The sequence below is a fragment of the Salvelinus fontinalis genome, chromosome 1 (assembly GCF_029448725.1).
Source record: "Salvelinus fontinalis isolate EN_2023a chromosome 1, ASM2944872v1, whole genome shotgun sequence".
Lineage (NCBI taxonomy): Eukaryota > Metazoa > Chordata > Actinopteri > Salmoniformes > Salmonidae > Salvelinus > Salvelinus fontinalis.
In genome coordinates, this window is record NC_074665.1 from 84,847,381 (window position 1) to 84,868,311 (window position 20,931).

Genomic DNA, 20,931 nt, shown 5'->3' on the forward strand with positions numbered 1-20,931 from the left:
GTAGGATGGATATAGGTCTGTAGCAGTTTGGGTCTAGAGTGTCTCCCCCTTTGAAGAGAGGGATGACCGCAGCAGCTTTCCAATCTTTGGGAATCTCAGACGATACAAAAGAGAGGTTGAACAGGCTTGTAATAAGGGTTGCAACAATTTCAGCAGATCATTTTGGAACGAGAGGGTCCAGATTGTCTAGCCCAGCTGATTTGTAGGGATCCAGATTTGAGCTCTTTCAGAACATCAGCTGTCTGGATTTGGGTGAAGGAGAAGGGGGGAGGGGGGGGGGGCTGAGATGTTGGCCGGGGTAGCCAGGTGGAAAGCATGGCCAGCGGTAGAAAAATGCTTATTGAAACGATCGATTATTGTAGTTTTATCGGTGGTGACAATGTTTCTTACCCTCATTGCAGTGAGCAGATGGGAGGTGCTCTTATTCTCCATGGACTTCTCCATGAAAAGCTGAAATGTCTTGAGTCAATAAGTATTCAACCCCTGTGTTCCCCTTAATTAAGTTCAAGACTAAAAAAATGTGCTTAACAAGTCACATAATAAGTTGCATGAACTCACTGTGTGCAATAGTGTTAAACATGATTTTTGAATGACTGATCTCTGTACCCTACACATACCGATAATTGTAAGGTCCCTCAGTCAAGCAGTGAATTTCAAACAGATTGAGCCACAAAGGTCAGGTAGGTTTTCCAATGCCTCACAAAGGGTACATATTGGTAGATGGGTGAACATTTTAAAAAGCAGACATGGAAAATCCCTATGAGGCATTGTGAAGTTATTAATAAACACTTTGGATGGTGTATCAATACACCCAGCCACTGCAAAGATACAAGCGTCCTTCCTAACTCAGTTGCCAGAGAGGAAGGAAACCGCTCAGGGATTTCACCATGAGACAATGATGACAGTAACAGAGTTCAATGGCTGTGATCGGAGAAAACTGAGAATGGATCCACATTGTAGTTATTCCACAATACTAAGCTAATAGAGCTGGTGAAAAAAAGGAAGCCTGTACATAATAAATATTCCAGAACATACATCTTGTTTGCAAAGGCACTAAAATAATACTGCCTAAAATGTGGCAAAGACATTCACTTTTTGTCCTGAATACCAAGTGTTATTGTATTTGCCCCAAACATACAACACATTACCAAGTACCACTCTTCATATTTTCAAGCATAGTGGTGGCTGAACCATGTTATCGGTATGCTTCTAATCGTTAAGGACTGGGGATTTTTCAAGATAAAAAAATAAATAGAATGGAGCTAAGCACAGGCAAAATTACGCATGCATAGACATGGAAATGGTATCCACGAGTTCATCTGACTCTGGAGAAGATAAAGGGCTTCATTGACAAAATCCTGAAGTATTGCTTTAAGGTTAGGCATAAGGTTAGCAGTGTGGTTAAGGTTAGCTTTAAAATCACATTTTAGAAATAGGGAGGGTTTATGACTTCATGGTTGTGGTAACTAGTGATGACCAGTGATGCCAGCAGACACTCATTGGCAGTTCTGTTAGACACTGTTATCCAAACCAACTATCTATTAAGTATTAACTTGCCGGTGCTGTTGGTGGGCACACCCAGCATCTCGTTTGTCTAACTAAATAGTGGTACATGGTCCTACCTTGTCGGTGGTGTTGGTGAACATGCCCAGGGAAGCCAGCAGACACTCGTTAGTGGTGCAGAGCTTCTGAGTGACTGTAGGCAACTGCTGTTCCAGACCGGCCTTCTGGCTGTAGTGCTTAGACATCTCTATAGAGAGGAGAGAGAGATAGACAGACACTACCTCTAAAATATATATATATATATATATTTTTTTTTTAATAATAATATATATAAAATTCTCAGCAATCTACACACAATACTGCATAATGACAAAGCGAAAAAACATGTTATTAAAAATGTATTAAAAATAAGCAGAAATACCTTATTTACATAAGTATTCAGACTCTTTGCTATGAGACTCGAAATTGAGCTCAGGTGCATTGTTTTTATTGATCATCCTTGAGATGTTTCTACAAATTGATTGGAGTCCACCTGTGGTAAATTCAATTGATTGGACATGATTTGGAAAGGCACACACCTGTCTATGTAATGTCCCACAGTTGACAGTGCATGTCAGTGCAAAAACCAAGGCATGAGGTTGAAGGAATTGTCCGTAGAGCTCCAAGACAGGATTGTGTCAAGGCACAGATATGGGGAAGGGTACCAAGACATTTCTGCAGCATTGAAGGACCCCAAGAACAGACTGCCTCCATTTTTAAATTGAATAAGTTTGGAACCCCCAAGACTCTTCCTGGAGCTGGCTGTCCAGCCAAACTGAGCAATCGGGGGTGAAGGGCCTTGGTCAAGGAGATGACCAAGAACCCAGAGTTCCTCTGCGGAGATTGGGGAACCTTCCAGAAGGACAACCATCTCTGCAGCACTCCACCAATCAGGCCTTTATGGTAGAGCGGCCAGATGGAAGCCACTAGTCAGTGAAAGGCACATGACAGCCCGCTTGGAGTTTGCCAAAAGGCACCTAGACTCACACCATGAGAAACAAGATTCTCTGGTTTGATGAAACCAATATTGAACTATTTGCCCAGAATGCCAAGCGTTACAGCTGCAGAAAACCTGGCACCATCCCTACGGTGAAGCGTGGTGGTGGCAGCATCATGCTGTGGAATTTTTTTCAGCAGCAGGGACTGGGAGACTAGTCAGGATCGAGGCAAAGATGAACAGAGCAAAGTAAAGAGAGATCCTTGACAAAACCCTGTTCCAGAGAGCTCAGGACCTCAGACTGGGGTGAAGGTTCACCTTCCAACAGGACAACAAGCCTAAGCACACAGGCAAGACAATGCAGGAGTGGTTTTGGGAAATGCCTCTGAATGTACTTGAGGGACCCAGCCAGACCCCAGACTTGAACTCAATCGAACATCTCTGAAGAGACCTGAAAATAGCTGTGCAGCAACGCTCCCCATCCATCCTGACAGAACTTGAGAGGATCTGCAGAGAATGGGAGAAAATGCCCAAGTACAGGTGTGCCAAGCTTGTAGTGTCATACCCAAGAAGACTCAATGCTGTAAATCGCTGAAAAAAGGTGCATTAACAAAGTAATAAGTAAAGGGTCTGAATACTTATCTAAATGAGAAATAAAATATTTTTTGGATATAAATTAGTAAAAACATGTTTTTGCTTTGTCATTATGGGGTAGTGTGTGTAGGTTGAGGGGGGAAAAAACACAATGCATCAACTTTAAAATAAGGTGGTAACGTAGCAAAATGTGGAAAAAGTAAAGAGGTTTGAATACTTTCCGAAGGCACTGTACACAAACATCTCTACAGACACAGAAAGGAGAGATGGGGTTTAGACATCTCTACATACATCAAGGAAGGAACAGGGGATACATTTATCGGTTCCACATGAAGACAGCATGTATACTGCTTTATAACGGTTAAACTTAAAGCCCATTTATGGCCATTCCAGTGTCTGCATTGGCCGTAGAGCATTTAGTGCGATGCGGCCTCAGCAGAAGTCAGCACATTCACACTTACTGAGCTTTCTCAGATCAGAGCTGTTGTGAATGAAGTTATCAAGGAAGTGAGTGTGTGTTTATACAGGACGCACCGCCCCCACATACGGCAACAAATCGTAGGGCGCTATACGAAGCACTACGCATTGTTTCAACATTCAGGAGGCGCATGGCGATATGGTACGGAGCTTGATTTGCCCTCCACAAGCCTCTGGAGGCTCCGCAATTGCGTCACACCCTCCGTACGCAGCCTCTGGCTTCCCGGATCAAGCATAAAAATAGGCTTTTAGACATCTCTACAGAACACAGAAGAACAGACATTTCTTGTTGTTCTGTTTTTTAAATGGATTGTGTGTGTACCTGTTTGACATTTTACTGTATTGTTAGGAGCTAGTAACATGAGCATTTTGCTGCACCCATTATAACATCTGCTTAACTGTGTACGCAACCAACAAACTTTACATTTGGAAGGAGACTGGCTTGAACATTAGTCTACAAAAACACTAATTAGAAATAATATTTTATAGTAAAAAAAAATTTTTTTAAGTAATAATTCACCTTTGACGGCATCGTGAAGACTGTGTAGACAGGCAGCCAGCTGGGTGAAGACAGCAGAGCAACTGCTCTGGGGCATGGCGTCCTGTCGAACACCTGGAAAACAATTTTAAACATTACTCCAGAGTAGCGCAACGGTCTAAGGCACTGCATCTCAGTGCAAGAGGCGTTACTATAGTACCTGGTTCTAATCCAGGACGTAGCACATCCGACCGTGATTGGGAGTCTCATAGGGTAGCGCACAATTGACCCAGCGTCATCCGGGTTTGGCCGTCATTGTAAATAAGAACAAATTCTTAACTGACTTGCCTAGTTAAATAAACAAAGAAACTACTGTCTATACCCAACTTCCAACCTGAAACTGTACTGGAGCTACCAGATAAGTAATAGACCCAGTAGGGTCTAGAGGAAATTATCCCAACTCAGCCCAGCTTCCTCTAGACCATTACATTGTCAGAAGGAAACTGAAATGAGTCTGCTGCCTTACCCCAACCCTTCTGAATCCTCCCTCTCCTTTAGTTCCGTATCACTCACGAGGAAAGGATCCTCCCTCTCCTTTAGTTCCCTATCACTCACGAGGAAAGGATCCTCCCTCTCCTTTAGTTCCCTATCACTCACGAGGAAAGGATCCTCCCTCTCCTTTAGTTCCCTATCACTCACGAGGAAAGGATCCTCCCTCTCCTCTAGTCCTATAGACAGTAGCTATTCAGTTTGTCAAACAGGTTAGTTATCAAGGCTATAGATTACAAAAACATTATTCAAGATCGTATACAGGACACAGCAAATAATTTTCCTCCAGTTCGACCCTAGTCACTTTGTAAAGCCAGTAAGATGATATACAGTGCATCCGGAAAAACAGACCCATTCACTTTTTACACCTTGTTGCGTTACAGCCTTATTCTAAAATGGATTAAATAGTTTTTTCCCACACAATACCCCATAATGACAAAGAAAAAACAGGTTTAAACATTTTTTGCAAATACACACACAGTTGAATTCAGAAGTTTACATACACCTTAGCCAAATAAATTTAAACTCAGTTTCACAATTCCTGACATGTAATCCTAGTAATTATTCCCTGTTTTAGGTCAATTAGGATCACCACTGTATTTTAAGAACGTGAAATGTCAGAATAGTAGAGATCTTTTTAAATTTATTTCATCACATTCCGAGGGGTTAGACATTTACATACACTCAATTAGTATTTGGTAGCATTGCCTTTAAATTGTTTAACTTGGGTCAAACGTTTTGGGTAGCCTTCCACAAGCTTCCCACAATAAGTTGGGTGGATTTTACCCCATTTCTCCTGACAGAGCTGGTGTAACTGAGTTAGGTTTGTAGGCCTCCTTCCTCGCACACGCTTTTTCCGATCTGCCCACAAATGTTCTACAAGATTGAGGTCAGGGCTTTGCGATGGCCACTCCAATACCTTGACTCTGTTGACATTTTGCCACAACTTTGGAAGTATGCTTGGGGTCATTGTCCATTTGGAAGACCCATTTACGATCAAGCTTTACTTCCTGACTGATGTCTTAAGATGTTGCTTCAATATATCCACATCATTTTCTTTCCTCATAATGCCATCTAATTTGTGAAGTACACCAGTCCCTCCTGCAGCAAAGCACCCCCACAACATGATGCTGCCACCCCTATGCTTCGTGTTTGGGATGGTGTTCTTCTGCTTGCAAGCCTCCCCCTTTTCTCCAAAAAGTACAATCTTTGTCCCCATGTGCAGTTGCAAACCAAAGTCTGGCTTTTTTATGGCAATTGTGGATTAGTGGCTTCTTCCTTGCTGAGCGGCCTTTCAGGTTATGTCGATATAGGACTCGTTTTACTGTGGATATAGATACTTTTGTACCGGTGTCCTCCAGCACCTTCACAAGGTCCTTTGCTGTTGTTCTGGGATTGATTTGCACTTTTCGCACCAAAGTACGTTCACCTCTAGGAGACAGAACGCGTCTCCTTCCTGAGCGGTATGACGGCTGCGTCATACCGGTGTTTATACTTGCGTACTATTGTTTGTACAGATGAACGTGGTACCTTCAGGCATTTGGAAATAGCTCCCAAGGATGAACCAGACTTGTGGAGGTCTACAATTGTTTTTCTGAGGTCTTCGCTGATTTCTTTTGATTTTCCCATGATGATGATGTCAAGCAAAGAGGCACTGAGTTTGAAGGTAGGCCTTGAAATACATCCACAGGTACACCTCCAATTGACTCAAATAATGTCAATTAGCCTATCAGAAGCATCTAAAGCCATGACATAATTTTCTGGAATTTTCCAAGCTGTTTAAAGGCACAGTCAACTTGGTGTATGTAAACTTCTGACCCAGTGGAATTGTGATACAGTGAATTATAAGTGAAATAATCTGTCTGTAAACAATTGTTGGAAAAAGTACTTGTGTCATGCACAAAGTAGATGGCCTAACCGACTTGCCAAAACTAGTTTGTTAACAAGACATTTGTGGAGTGGTTGAAAAACTATTTTTAATGACTCCAACCTAAGTGTTTGTAAACTTCAACTGTAAATATATAAATCACATTTACATTCAGACCCCTTACTCAGTACTTTGTTGAAGCAATTACAGTCTTGAGTCTTCTTTAGAATGACCCTACAAGCTTGGCACACCTGTATTTGGGGTGTTTCTCACATTCTTCTCTGCAGAACTTCAAGATGTCAAGTTGGATGGGGAGCGTTGCGGCACAGCTATTTTCAGATCGCTCCAGAGATGTTCGATCAGGTTCAAGTCTGTGCAGACTGGGCCACTCAAGAACATTCAGATACTTGTCCCGAAGCCACTCCTGCGCTGTCTTGGCTGTGTGCTTTGCGTCGTTGGAAGGTGGACCTTCGCCCCAGTCTGAGGTCCTGAGCACTCTGGAGCAGGTTTTCATCAAGGATGGCTGTACTTTGCTCAATTATTCTTTCCCTCGATCCTGACTAGTCTCCCAGTCCCTGCTGCTGAAAAACATTCCACAGCATGATGCTGCCACCACACTCCACTGTAGGGATGGTGCCAGGTTTCCTGCAGCCGTGAAACTTGGCATTCAGGCCAAAGAGTTCAATGTTGGTTTCATCAAACCAGAGAATCTTGTTTCTCATGGTCTGAGAGACTTTAGGTGCATTTTGGCAAACTCCAAGCGGGCTGTCACGTACCTTTTACTGAAGAGTGGCTTCCGTCTGCCCACTCTACCATTAAGGCCTGATTGGTGGAGTGCTGCAGAGATGGTTGTCCTTATGGAAGGTACTCCCATTTCTAGAGCTCTGTCAGAGTGACTATCGTGTTCTTGGTAACCTCCCTGACCAAGGTCCTTCTCCCCCGATTGCTCAGTTTAGCCGGGCGGCCAGCTCTAGGAAGAGACTTGGGGGTTCCAAACCTCTTCCATTTAAGAATGATGGAAGCCACTGTGTTCTTGGGGTCCTTCAATGCTGAAGAAATGTTTGTATCCTCAACACAATCCTGTCTCGGAGCACTATGGACAATTCCTTCAACCCCATAGCTTGGTTTTTGCTCTGATATTGATGGGGGTCACCTTGGGGTTCGTGATAGGGGCTGAACCAAATGATTGCTGTATTATAATAATTGATTATGCTTATGTTGTATTAATAGAAGGGGAAGGGCTATAAGACAACCCCCCACTACATGTACAGGGTCCTGGACCACAGATTAGCAATATATGCATTATAAAGGTTTAATATTGTTCCACAGTTCTTTTCTAGTCTCTTATAAGAAATGTTATGAGCATATGTGTGAACCATTGCAGTCAAAACAGGGTGTCTGTGAGAAAGCACCTCAAGGCTAAAAGAGATACATAGACACAGACCCCTGCAGGGGAGTAAATAGATAAGAGGCAAGTCAGACATACCACTGTAAGCCACACGGGAATGGAAAATTACTGCTGAGCCCTTAGAAAACAGGACTGTTTTCTCCTGCAAGTTTGTATAACTGTATATGCATGAGCTTGGTCTCATGAGTAGGTGTTGACATAGGCAGTTACATCACTAGGGGTTAACTGCAAGCATATTAAAGCAACTTTGACCTGTTTTATGTTGCAGAACTTACTCTGAAACATACGTGCTATAGTGTTATTTGTCATGTGCGTCGAATACAACAGGTGTAGACCTTACAGTGAAACACTTACTTACAAGCCCTTACCCAACAATGCAGTTAAGAAAAGACAACCAAAAAAAGTGATAATAACAAATAATTAAAGAGCAGCAGTAAATAACAATAGCGGGGCTATATAGAGGGGGTAGCGGTACAGAGTCAATGTGGGGCGGCACCGGTGACGAGGCAACTGATGTAATATGTACATCAAATCAAATTTGTCACACACATGGTTAGCAGATGTTAATGAGAGTGTAGCGAAATGCTTGTGCTTCTAGTTCCGACAATGCAGTACTAACCAACAAGTAATCTAACCTAACAATTCCACAACTACTACCTTATACACACAAGTGTAAAGGGATAAAGAATATGTACATAAAGTTATATGAATGAGTGATGGTACAGAACGGCATAGGCAAGATGCAGTAGATGGTATAGAGTACAGTATATACATATGAGATGAGTAATGTAGGGTATGTAAACATAGTGGCATAGTTTAAAGTGGCTAGTGATACATGTATTACATAAAGATGGCAAGATGCAGTAGATGATATAGAGTACAGTATATACATATACATATGAGATGAGTAATGTAGGGTATGTAAACATTATATTAAGTGGCATTGTTTTTAAGTGTCTAGTGGTACATTTTTACATCATTTCCATCAATTCCCATTATTAAAGTGGCTGGAGTTGAGTCATTATGTTGGCAGCGGCCACTAAATGTTAGTGGTGGCTGTTTAACAGTCTGATGGCCTTGAGATAGAAGCTGTTTTTCAGTCTCTCGGTCCCTGCTTTGATGCACCTGCACTGACCTCGCCTTCTGGATAATAGCGGGGTGAACAGGCAGTGGCTCGGGTGGTTGTTGTCCTTGATGATCTTTATGGCCTTCCTGTGACATCGGGTGGTGTAGGTGTCCTGGAGGGCAGGTAGTTTGCCCCCGGTGATGCGTTGTGCAGACCTCACTACCCTCTGGAGAGCCTTACGGTTGTGGGCGGAGCAGTTGCCGTACCAGGCGGTGATACAGCCCGACAGGATGCTCTCGATTGTGCATCTGTAGAAGTTTGTGAGTGCTTTTGGTGACAAGCCGAATTTCTTCAGCCTCCTGAGGTTGAAGAGGCGCTTCTGCGCCCTCTTCACAACGCTGTCTGTGTGGGTGGACCAATTCAGTTTGTCCGTGATGTGTACCCCGAGGAACTTAAAACTTTCCATGTAGAGTTATTAAAGAGACTATGCATAGATAATACATTGCCATTTGATTAGATGTTCAGGAGTTATGGCATTGGGGGTAGAAGCTGTTTAGAAGCCTCTTGGACAAAGACTTGGCGCTCTGGAACCGTTTGCCGTGCGGTAGTAGAGAGAACAGTCTATGACTATGGTGGCTGGATGCTGACCATTTTTAGGGTCTTCCTCTGACACTGCCTGGTATAGAGGTCCTGGATGGCTGGAAGCTTGGCCCCGGTGATGTACTGAGCCGTACGCACTACCCTCTGTAGTGCCTTGTGGTCGGAGGCCGAGAAGTTGCCATTCCAGGCAGTGATGCAACCAGTCAGGATGCTCTCAATGGTGCAGCTGTAAAACCTTTTGAGGATCCGAGGACCAATGCCAAATCTTTTCAGTCTCCTGAGGGGGAATACGTTTTGTCGTGCATTCTTCACAACTGTCTTGGTGTGCTTGGACCATGTTAGTTTGTTGGTGATGTGGACACCAAGGAATTTGAAGCTCTCAACCTGCTCCACTACAGCCCCATCGATGAGACTGGGGGCGTGATCGGTACTTCTTTTCCTGTAGTCCACAATCATCTCCTTTGTCTTGATCACATTGAGGGAGAGGTTGTTGTCCTGGAACCACATGGCCAGGTCTCTGACCTCCCGATAGGCTGTCTCATCGTTGTTGGTGATCAGGCCTACCACTTGTGTCATCAGCAAATTTAATGATGGTGTTGGAGTCGTGCCTGGCTGTGCAGTCATGAGTGGAAGGAAGATTAATTTAAGTCAACTTTAACTCGGACACTCAGAAACATTCACCGTCTTCTTGGTAAGCAACTGCAGTATAGATTTTGCCTTGTGTTTCATGTTATTGTGCTGGTGAAAGGTGAATTCCTCTCCCAGTGTCTGGTGGAAAGCAGACTGAATCAGGTTTTCCTCTAGGATTTTGCATGTGCTTAGCTCTATTCTGTTAATTTTTTCATAAACTCTAGTCCTTGCAAATGACAAGCATACCAATAACATGATGCAGCCACCACCATGCTTGAAAATATGTAGAGTGGTACTCAGTAGCGTGTTGTATTGGGTTTGCAACAAACATAAGTACATTTCTTTGCCACTTTTTTTGCAGTTTTACTTTCGTGCCTTATTGTAAACCGGATGCATGTTTTGGATCAGGTTTTCCTCTAGGATTTTGCCTGTGTTTAGCTCCATTCAGTTTCTTTTTATCCTAAAAACTCCCCAGCTGTTAATGATTACAAGCATACCCATAACATGGTCACCACTATGCTTGAAAATATGGCGAGTGTTACTCCATGATGTGATGGATTCGATTTGCCCCAAACATAACACTTTGTATTCAAGACAAAAAGTTCACTGCTTTGCCACATTTTCTGCAGTATTATGTTAGTGCCTTATTGCAAATAGGATGCATGTTTTGAAAAATGTTCATTCTCTACAGGCTTCCTTCTTTTCACTCTGTCAATAAGGTTGGTATTGTGGAGTAACTACAATGTTGTTGACCCGTCCTTAGTTCTCTTCTATCACAGCCATAACTGTTTTAAAGTCACCATTGGCCTCATGGTGAAATCCCTGAGCAGTTTCCTTCCTCTCCGGTAACTGAGTTATGAAGGATGCCTGTATCCTTGTAGTGACTGGTTGTACTGATACACCATCTAAAGTGTAATTAATAACTTCATCATTATCAAAGGGATATTCAATGTCTGCTCTTTATTATTTTTTTAACCCATCTACCAATAGGTGCCCTTCTTTGGAAAACCTACCTAGTCTTTGTGGTTGAATCTGTGTTACAAATTCACTGCTTGACTGTGGGACCTTACAGATAATTGTATGTGTGGGATAGAGAGATGAGATCGTTTTTAACATGATTTTTTAAATGACTATTATTGCACATAGAGGGAGTCCATGCAAAGTATTACATTATTTGTTAAGTAAACGTTTACTCCTGAACTTAGACTTGCCATAACAAAGGGCTTGAATAGTTATTGACTCAGCTTTCATTTTTAATACATTTATAAAACTGTTTAAAAACATAATTCCACTTTGACATTATGGGGTATTGAGTGTAGGACAGTGACAATAAATCTAAATTGAATCCATTTTAAATTCAGGCTGTAACAACAAAATGTGGAATAAGTCAAGGGGTGTGAATCCTTTCTGAAGGCACTGTAACTCCCTAGCTAAGGCCAGTGGGATGATACAACTCACTAGCTAAGGCCAGTGGGATGATACAACTCACTAGCTAAGGCCAGTGGGATGATACAACTCACTAGCTAAGGCCAGTGGGATGATACAACTCACTAGCTAAGGCCAGTGGGATGATACAACTCACTAGCTAAGGCCAGTGGGATGATACAACTCACTAGCTAAGGCCAGTGGGATGATACAACTCACTAGCTAAGGCCAGTGGGATGATACAACTCACTAGCTAAGGCCAGTGGGATGATACAACTCACTAGCTAAGGCCAGTGGGATGATACAACTCACTAGCTAAGGCCAGTGGGATGATACAACTCACTAGCTAAGGCCAGTGGGATGATACAACTCACTAGCTAAGGCCAGTGGGATGATACAACTCACTAGCTAAGGCCAGTGGGATGATACAACTCACTAGCTAAGGCCAGTGGGATGATACAACTCACTAGCTAAGGCCAGTGGGATGATACAACTCACTAGCTAAGGCCAGTGGGATGATACAACTCACTAGCTAAGGCCAGTAGGATGATACAACTCACTAGGTAAGGCCAGTAGGATGATGTAGCTGTGTAGTTTGTCGAACACTGACGTGATTCTCTTCATGCCACTCTGCAGCTCCTGGTTCTTAGAGATGAGAGAGGAGGTACACAAAGGAGCCCTGCACTCTTCCTCCAGACTGGGGGGAGAATAGAGGAGGATGAGGAGGAAAATACCCACCCAGCCCTTTAGATGTAAATACACACACACACACACCTAATGTAATGAGTACTGACCTTTTGAGCTGGTATGGTAGAATCTTCTGCAGAAAGTGGGTGTAGGATGTGAAATGATCAGCAAAGTCTTTCAGTTTCCCCACAGTCTCCAGTACTGTTACTGTGTCCTCTGTGATGCTCTGGTGTAGTTGCACTAGTCCTTCCTCCAGGGGGCGCACATAGGCTGCATTCTCATGTAGATACTGGGAGAACTAGGGAGAAGAGAACATCTTACCTACTTCAGACGAAAGCACATATTGTAAGTCACTATGGATAAGAACATCTGCTAAAGGACTAAACATTTTAACATGTAATATGTTTAAAGCGGCAAATCAGCAGTATAAACATTAAAGCTTTCTCCCCGCCCCTAATTGGGTAAAAAGCTGAGGGAGGGGCTGGAGAAATGTAACAACTCAAATTCATAGACAGAGCTATAGATGCAAGGACTGGGCAGCCATGATATCAACATATTATAGTTTTAATCATGTTCTGAGGCTATATAGTGTTTGTTAACATTAACTTTGTTTACAAACATTTCAGTAAACAAGGTTATACTCTGGGTTCTGATGGGGTACAACAGTTGAACTAAGCAAGAACCAATAGGTATAGATATATCCAAAATATATCCAAAAATGTATGTACTAACTGCTGTTGGTCCCTTTAAAGGATTTCGGGGCAGAGACATTGTGTGTGTCCTCACCTTTTGGTTGAGTGGTGAGATGGGTTCGATAGAGGAATCCAGGGGGTAGATGTGCACCCTCTGCTCTGTGTAGGAGTGGAAGTTTAACAGAGCCGCCACTAGGTCCTGGACGAAGCCTAGGGCCTGACCAGCCACGTCTCGGGCCTTCAACTGGAGGAGAGGACAGGGAGAGAGAGAAGATTACTAGCAAAACTCTGGACCACATATTCACGCTGACAATGGAGGTTCGAGCACCAACTGTTCTATCAAATTCAAGGACAGAATTGAATAATACTGGATATTACTATAGGGCTTCCTCTCACCTGGTGTCTTCTGTTGTGTGGTGGAACATTGAGGCTGTTGTAGTCACTGAATTCTGGAGAAAAAGGGAGGGAAATTTAAAGGGGAGATTTCAGGGTGACAAAAAAGTTGAAATGATTTACTTACAAACTGGCTTAAAGCAGTTTAATGTGCCGAATGATGGCATGTCATAGCGCTGTACTTCATATAGCATTTTTATAAGGACTAAGTAAGCCATCTTCTATCTAACCAGGACACTGAGCAGAGAGGAGAACAGGGCTCTAGCGTTGGACTTGAACATAGCCTCTGTCATAGCATGACGCATTAGACAGTGCTTCATTGTGCCTCTTCCTACAGCATCAGTGAGATAGATGTTAAAGAGAATCTCCAGTACTTTTATATACTTTTTAGTTCTGGAAGTAGTGCTCACGAGACAAAAATGGTCCCAGGAAATGGTGTACTTCATCACATGAGCAGATATGCACCACGTCATTGTTCTCTCTCTGCTGTGTGTGCATCTTTCGAGCTGTCCCTCAAAATGGCGAAGGGCTGAAGCTCATCGGCTAGAAACCGAATTGCTAGGGAGCTAGTCCACGTGGGGAAAATGTAGTGAAAATGACACTGCACATCTTCCAGTTAACAGTCGCTTTCAAACTAGGGATTTAATGGTTAACTGAGGTTAGACAGTAATTCTGCTCAGATACTGAACAAAAAAATATAAACGCAACATGTAAAGTGTTGGTCCCATGTTTCATAAGCTTAAATAAAAGATTCCAGAAATTGTCCATAAGCACAGAACACTTAATTCTCTAAAATTCTCTGTGAGCATTTCACCTTTGCCAAGATAATCCATCCACCTGACAGGTGTAGCATATCAAGAAGATGATTACACAGGTGCACCTTGTGCTGGGGACAACACTAAAATGTGCCGTTTTGTCATATAAACGACAGATGTCTTAAGGAAGTTGAGGAAGCGTGCAATTGGCATTCTGACAGCAGGAATGTCCTCCAGAGCTGTTGCCAGAGAATTGAACATTAAATTCTCTACCATAAGCCGGCTCCACGGTCGTTTTAGAGAATTTGGCAGTACGTCCAACCGGCCTCACAACTGCACGACCACGTGTAACCACGCCAGCCCAGGACCTCCACATCCGGCTTCTTCACCTGCGGGATCATCTGAGACAAGCCACCCGGACAGCTGATGAACCTGAGGAGTGTTTCTGTCTGTAATAAAAACCCTTTTGTGGGGGGAAAAAATAATTCTAATTGGCTGTGCCATACTCCCCAGTGGGTAGGCCTGGCTCCCAAGTGGATGGGCTTATGCCCTCCCAGGCCCACCCATGGCTGAGCCCTCACCCAGTCATGTGAAACCCATAGATTAGGCCCTAATAAATTTATTTCAATGGACTGAGTTCCTTATATGAACTCTAACTCAGTAAAATTGTTTTAATTGTTGCATGTTGCGTCTATATTTTTTGTTCAGTATAGATTTTGCATGTATGAACTACACAGCGGGAGGTTTAAAAAAAATACTTAGTCGCCAACGTTCCGGAGCATGTCTTTAAGTGTAATATGGCATTATTCACCAAAATATGTCATTCACTAACATTAGTGGTATATACATGTGCTCTCAAATAATTCACAATCAGTGATGTTTCACTGTTGTGTTCATTAGAGCACACACCGCAACAGAAAACAACAAATGAGCAGTTCTTATTGGACCCATCCAGGTAGTCCCTCACTGTTTCAGTCTGTTGTCTTCCGCTTGGTTCCTAATGAACACGATCCGGGGGGTTGGTGAAATGTTGCATAGTGAACTAATACTCACTGGTGTCGTTGAAGGGCACTTTCTCCTGGATGACACAACTGCTCTGTTTCACCTGTCTGTTGAGCTCTGACTGACACTTCCTCAACTGCTGCTGACTAGAGAGAGAGGACAGCAACACAATTAGACTCCAAATCATGAGAAAACTCAAATATAATTACTTGACACATTGGAAGGAATTAACAAAAACACTGAGCAAACTAGAATGCTATTTGGCCCTAAACAGAGAGTACACATTGGCAGAATACCTAACCACTGTGACTGACCCAAACTTAAGGAAAGCTTTGACTATGTACAGACTCAGTGAGCATATCCTTGCTATTGAGAAAGGCTGCCGTTGGCAGACCTGGCTCTCAAGAGAAGACAGGCTATGTGCACACTGCCCACAAAATGAGGTAGACACTGAGCTGCACTTCCTAACCTCCTGCCAAATGTATGACCATATTAGAGACACATATTTCCCTCAGATTACACAGATCCACAAAGAATTTGAAAACAATCCCAATTTTGATAAACTCCGATATTTACCACAGTGTGCCATCAGAGCAGCAGGATTTGTGACCCATTGCCACAAGAAAAGGGCAATCAGTGAAGAACAAACACCATTGTAAATTCAACCCATATTTGTTTATTTTCCCTTTTTTACTATTTGCACATCGTTACAACACTGTATATCTACATAATCTGACATTTGTAATGTCTATTATTTTGGAACTTCTATGTATGTAATGTTTATTGTTAATTTTTATTGTTTATTCAGGGAGGGAGAGAGAGGAGGGAGGGGAGAGGAAAGGAGAAATAGTCAACGACCGCTCAGTGACCATACTAAATGCGACCCCATATGCATTATTCTAACCCTCATTATTGCTTCATTTTAAGTCCTCTACTATAGAAATATAATAAGGTTTTTACCATTCCTCTGTCTGAACTCTGCACTCATTAGTTTCCCCCTCCAGAGTCTGGGATTTCACCTGTAAGACACAGCAAATGGCATCATGTATTACATCATCAATAACAAATTCATGAGTTTAGCCCCTCTCATCCTCCTTCAATTATTCTCCCTCCATTTCACCTCTAGTCTGGCCTTGGCACTCTGTAGTCTCTCGATAGTGTCCATGTATTTGGAGGCGAGTCCGTCCACTATGGCCTGGTGCTGTTCATGGTCTCTCTCCAGCTCCTCCAACCGGACCTTCAGCTGAGCCTCCTGCTGCCTGTGCTGCTCATCAGCCTCATAGAACTTAGAACAGAAAATAACTTTATTTTCCATCCAAGGATAAAATATTTATTTGTCCATTCCCTTAGAAGAATCATAAAAACATCATCCATAGACATGAACAGACCAGCACACAAAATCAACTGGTCAAATACATAATGATGTACACATATTCAAACCATTAGTCTCTTGGTATACACTAGTCCATACATACATACACTCCCATGCCTCAGAGACAGACCTGGATGTGAAGCCTCTCGTTCTCCTGGATCTTCTTCTGCAGGTCCTCATCAAACACACTCTGGGTCTGCTGCAAGCCCTGCTGGGAGGGGGAGTCCCCTTTGTTCTGGTGGAGAGAAAGTACCTTTGAGATTCACTACATTGCAGTCGAACTGATGAGAATCACTGATCGACAAATCAACTTTGCATCCCAAATGACATGTCTGATTGTGGGGTGTACCCTATTCCTTGTCTAATATATGCCATTTTAGCAGGCGCCTTAATCCAAAGCAATTTACCGTCATGTGTGCATACTTTTCACGTATAGGTGATCCCGGGAATCAGACCCACTACCCTGCTGCTGCAAGCGCCATGCCTTAACAACGGAGCAAGAGGACCAGTGTCTGTCTCTACCTTGCTCTTCTTGCCCTTGGCTTCGCTGGCAGCCAGTTCCTCCTGCAGCAGCTCTACCCTCTTAGCCAGCTGCTGGTTCCTGAAGGTGAGACTATCCATCTCCTGCTCCACTTTCCTCATGCTCTGTTCTCGCTGCTTCATCTGCTCCTGTAGTATATGGGTGGAGAAGAAGACGCTCAGTGAGGGCTCAACACATACAATGACTGAACGCTAGGGCTGATGCAGTGACCGTATTATCGCCACACCGGCAATCATGTGTCATGACCGCAGTCATATTCCATGTGACCGTTGAGTCACAGTGATCGCCTCTATGCACTAGTAGTATCATGCATTAGTAGTACCCAACTTACGAACTACCATCAGGTCGTTAATGGCCTGGTACTCAGGGCTCTATCGTTCCTCTAACCACTGATACATTTTTCCCCCACCTTTAATTAACCAGGTAGGCCAGTTGAGAACAAGTCAAATGGAAAATCTCCTCAAACACATCATCAAAACAGTGTCATGTGTTTAAAACACACGGTTAGGCTACATGTTTTAACTTCACTGTGACCCATTTGAAGAAAGAGGTTCCACAGATTGAAACTGAGTGGAAAACATAGTGAAAGTTGTTTTTACCATCAAGGACCACTTTGGAAACAAGCATTTTAATTAATACTTTCAACTGATATCCTCTGGGTCCACATTGTACATTTTGTTCTATATGTCTGTTACCCAAAATAAATTCAATGCTCGTTGTAGATGTTTCAGAGCCAAACACAATGGACAGCACTTTTAAAGGTGATGATTAATTCAAAGCATTTAAGACGTTGCATTTAGAAAAGCCATACGCATAGGCCTACATGAGAAGCCCGACATTAAACATTTACAAATGTAAACATTTACAAATGTAACAATACAACGCCTTATAGCCTACCGCATATTACACACAGCAGAAAAACATTTTCTTTAAGATGTCTTTGGTACATGATTGGTCTAGCCACTACTCAAATTAAACTTATTCTAGTCATCACCTTTGAGTGTGGACTGTATTATTATGTATACTGGATGGACTGGTTACCTTTTGAATAGCCTAGTAAAAGGGCATTTTTATATGTTCATAATTAATAGGCCGACACATTACCTTTAGACACAGAATATCACCACTCTTTCCTCCTTCATTCCTTTCTCAAGCATGCAGAGATGGGGGTTGTCAACAGTTTAATTAAATATGTTTCGTTGTGAAAACATGTTACTATCGATTTTCCCAAATCAAGCATTGGGTAAATACAGGAACATGGTTGAAGGGCCCATGGCATACAGAGTTTGGGCGGAATATCACCTGTCGCACAGCGAGAGCCTGCATGCTCCTCAAACAGTGGTGGATGTGTGGAGTGAAATAAGTGTCCTTATCAGCCCAGACATTTCTATATGCAGTCCTGTGTGAAGTGTCCTTATCATCCCAGACATTTCTTTATGCAGTCCCATGTGAAGTGTCCTTATCATCACAGACATTTCTTTATGCAGTCCTGTGTGAAGTGTCCTTATCAGCCCAGACATTTCTATATGCAGTCCTGTGTGAAGTGTCCTTATCAGCCCAGACATTTCTATATGCAGTCCTGTGTGAAGTGTCCTTATCAGCCCAGACATTTCTATATGCAGTCCTGTGTGAAGTGTCCTTATCAGCCCAGACATTTCTATATGCAGTCCTGTGTGAAGTGTCCTTATCAGCCCAGACATTTCTATATGCAGTCCTGTGTTAAGTGTCCTTATCAGCCCAGACATTTCTATATGCAGTCCTGTGTGAAGTGTCCTTATCAGCCCAGACATTTCTATATGCAGTCCTGTGTGAAGTGTCCTTATCAGCCCAGACATTTCTATATGCAGTCCTGTGTGAAGTGTTCTTATCAGCCCAGACATTTCTATATGCAGTCCTGTGTGAAGTGTCCTTATCAGCCCAGACATTTCTATATGCAGTCCTGTGTGAAGTGTCCTTATGAGCCCAGACATTTCTATATGCAGTCCTGTGTGAAGTGTCCTTATCAGCCCAGACATTTCTATATGCAGTCCTGTGTGAAGTGTCCTTATCAGCCCAGACATTTCTATATGCAGTCCTGTGTTAAGTGTCCTTATCAGCCCAGACATTTCTATATGCAGTCCTGTGTGAAGTGTCCTTATCAGCCCAGACATTTCTATATGCAGTCCTGTGTTAAGTGTCCTTATCAGCCCAGACATTTCTATATGCAGTCCTGTGTGAAGTGTCCTTATCAGCCCAGACATTTCTATATGCAGTCCTGTGTGAAGTGTCCTTATCAGCCCAGACATTTCTATATGCAGTCCTGTGTGAAGTGTCCTTATCAGCCCAGACATTTCTATATGCAGTCCTGTGTGAAGTGTCCTTATCAGCCCAGACATTTCTATATGCAGTCCTGTGTGTAGTGTCCTTATCAGCCCAGACATTTCTATATGCAGTCCTGTGTGAAAGCAGAGTTTTGATGGTTGCCACTAAAAAGAGGATCCCAGCTGCTACTACATGTATTTCTCAGCTGCTCCCCTATAAAACCGGAGCAGCCTACCCATTCAATTCTCTGGCAACAGCTCTGTTGGAAATTCCTGCAGTCAGCATGCCAATTGCACACTCATTCAAAACTTGAGTCATCAGTGTCATTGTGTTGTGTGATAACACTGTATATTTTAGAATGTGCTTTTATTGTGCCCAGCACAGATGCACCTATGTATTGATCATGTTATTTAAAAAGCTTCTTGATATGCCACACCTGTCAGGTGGATGGATTATTTTAACGAAGGAGGATAAACACTAACAGGGAGATAAACAAATCTATGCACCAAATTTGCATATGAAAAATGGGACCAACACTTTACATGTTGAGTTTATATTTTTGTTCAGTATATATTATTCTTACAATAAAATCCTATAATATAAAATAATGGCATGAGACTTTTAAACATATCTTGTCTACTAAATGAACAAGCCTACAGCCTATGGCATGGCGCACAGCCAGAGAACATACAGTAGGACAACTCATATGGTTCTTCAAAAATACATTTTCTTCATATCATAATGTTTCTTTAGACCCAATTAAAATAATGGATTTATTGTGACGGTGTATATTAAATGGATTTATTATACTTTTTAAAATGTAGATGTTCATAAAGGCACATCAGCAGCTTGTATGGTGGAGGTCTAGCGATGCTAAACATGCTAATTTGAGTGAGACCGGCAGTCATTTGCATGACAATAACCGGCTGACAACCTGAGTGCCACAGCCCTACTGAATGCATACAAGGCCTTTCAAGTCAATCAAAATTCCCTGTTTTTTGTTGTTATTGAAAACCTGGTTGGAGAGTACACCTTATTTCCCCCTCGTTTCAGAAATCCTTTAACCAGGATTTCTGAGGGGAAAGGGAGAGATGAGCCAAACTATTCCAGTGGGCTCTGAATGGTTGTGTACCTTCAGAGAGCTGGAGCTAGCCTGCTCGTCTACCACGCCCTTCTTCAAGACTTGGTTCTGGGCCCGGAGCTATGGAGAGACATGGGAGTACAGACACAGATGTAGGTCTACTACAACACACAAATGTACAAAAGCTCACACAGACCAGCTCTAAAGACCAAAATGGCCAATTTAACAGTACAGGCCTTCAGCTTCTAAGCAAAGCAACATAGCTATTTTATGGATTTTATGTGAGATTTCTTCCATACTTAATGATTAAACAATAGAACTCCACATACATTTTCTAAGGTGGAGTGGATAAATGTTGCTACTTATTGGGCAACTACACACCACATATATGGGAACATACATTGTCAGCGCTTCTTCCAAATAACCGGATATGGGCCAGAGGAAGGGGGGGGGGGGGGGTCATTTTACAACAGCCAGACAGGAAACACCATGCATTCCCTCCACTGCCTGTCAGCTGACAAAGTGTGGGTCACG

The 20,931-nt window shown here is 42.7% G+C and overlaps 1 protein-coding gene across 2 annotated transcripts in view; it reads right to left on the bottom strand.

Moving 5' to 3' along the window:
• Window positions 1-20,931, bottom strand: part of LOC129862895 (protein phosphatase 1 regulatory subunit 21-like) — a 39,175-nt gene that overhangs the window by 17,199 nt on the left and 1,045 nt on the right. For both annotated transcript variants that reach the window (XM_055934976.1, XM_055934986.1), the window contains 12 exons: window positions 20,449-20,517; window positions 16,997-17,143; window positions 16,605-16,709; window positions 16,223-16,387; window positions 16,063-16,121; window positions 15,154-15,248; window positions 13,349-13,401; window positions 13,047-13,196; window positions 12,368-12,558; window positions 12,134-12,270; window positions 4,071-4,163; window positions 1,623-1,750 (listed from right to left, as the gene is read on the bottom strand). In XM_055934976.1, the coding sequence (XP_055790951.1) occupies window positions 1,623-1,750; window positions 4,071-4,163; window positions 12,134-12,270; window positions 12,368-12,558; window positions 13,047-13,196; window positions 13,349-13,401; window positions 15,154-15,248; window positions 16,063-16,121; window positions 16,223-16,387; window positions 16,605-16,709; window positions 16,997-17,143; window positions 20,449-20,517 (1,392 nt within the window). The remainder of the gene's footprint in view (window positions 1-1,622; window positions 1,751-4,070; window positions 4,164-12,133; window positions 12,271-12,367; window positions 12,559-13,046; window positions 13,197-13,348; window positions 13,402-15,153; window positions 15,249-16,062; window positions 16,122-16,222; window positions 16,388-16,604; window positions 16,710-16,996; window positions 17,144-20,448; window positions 20,518-20,931) is intronic.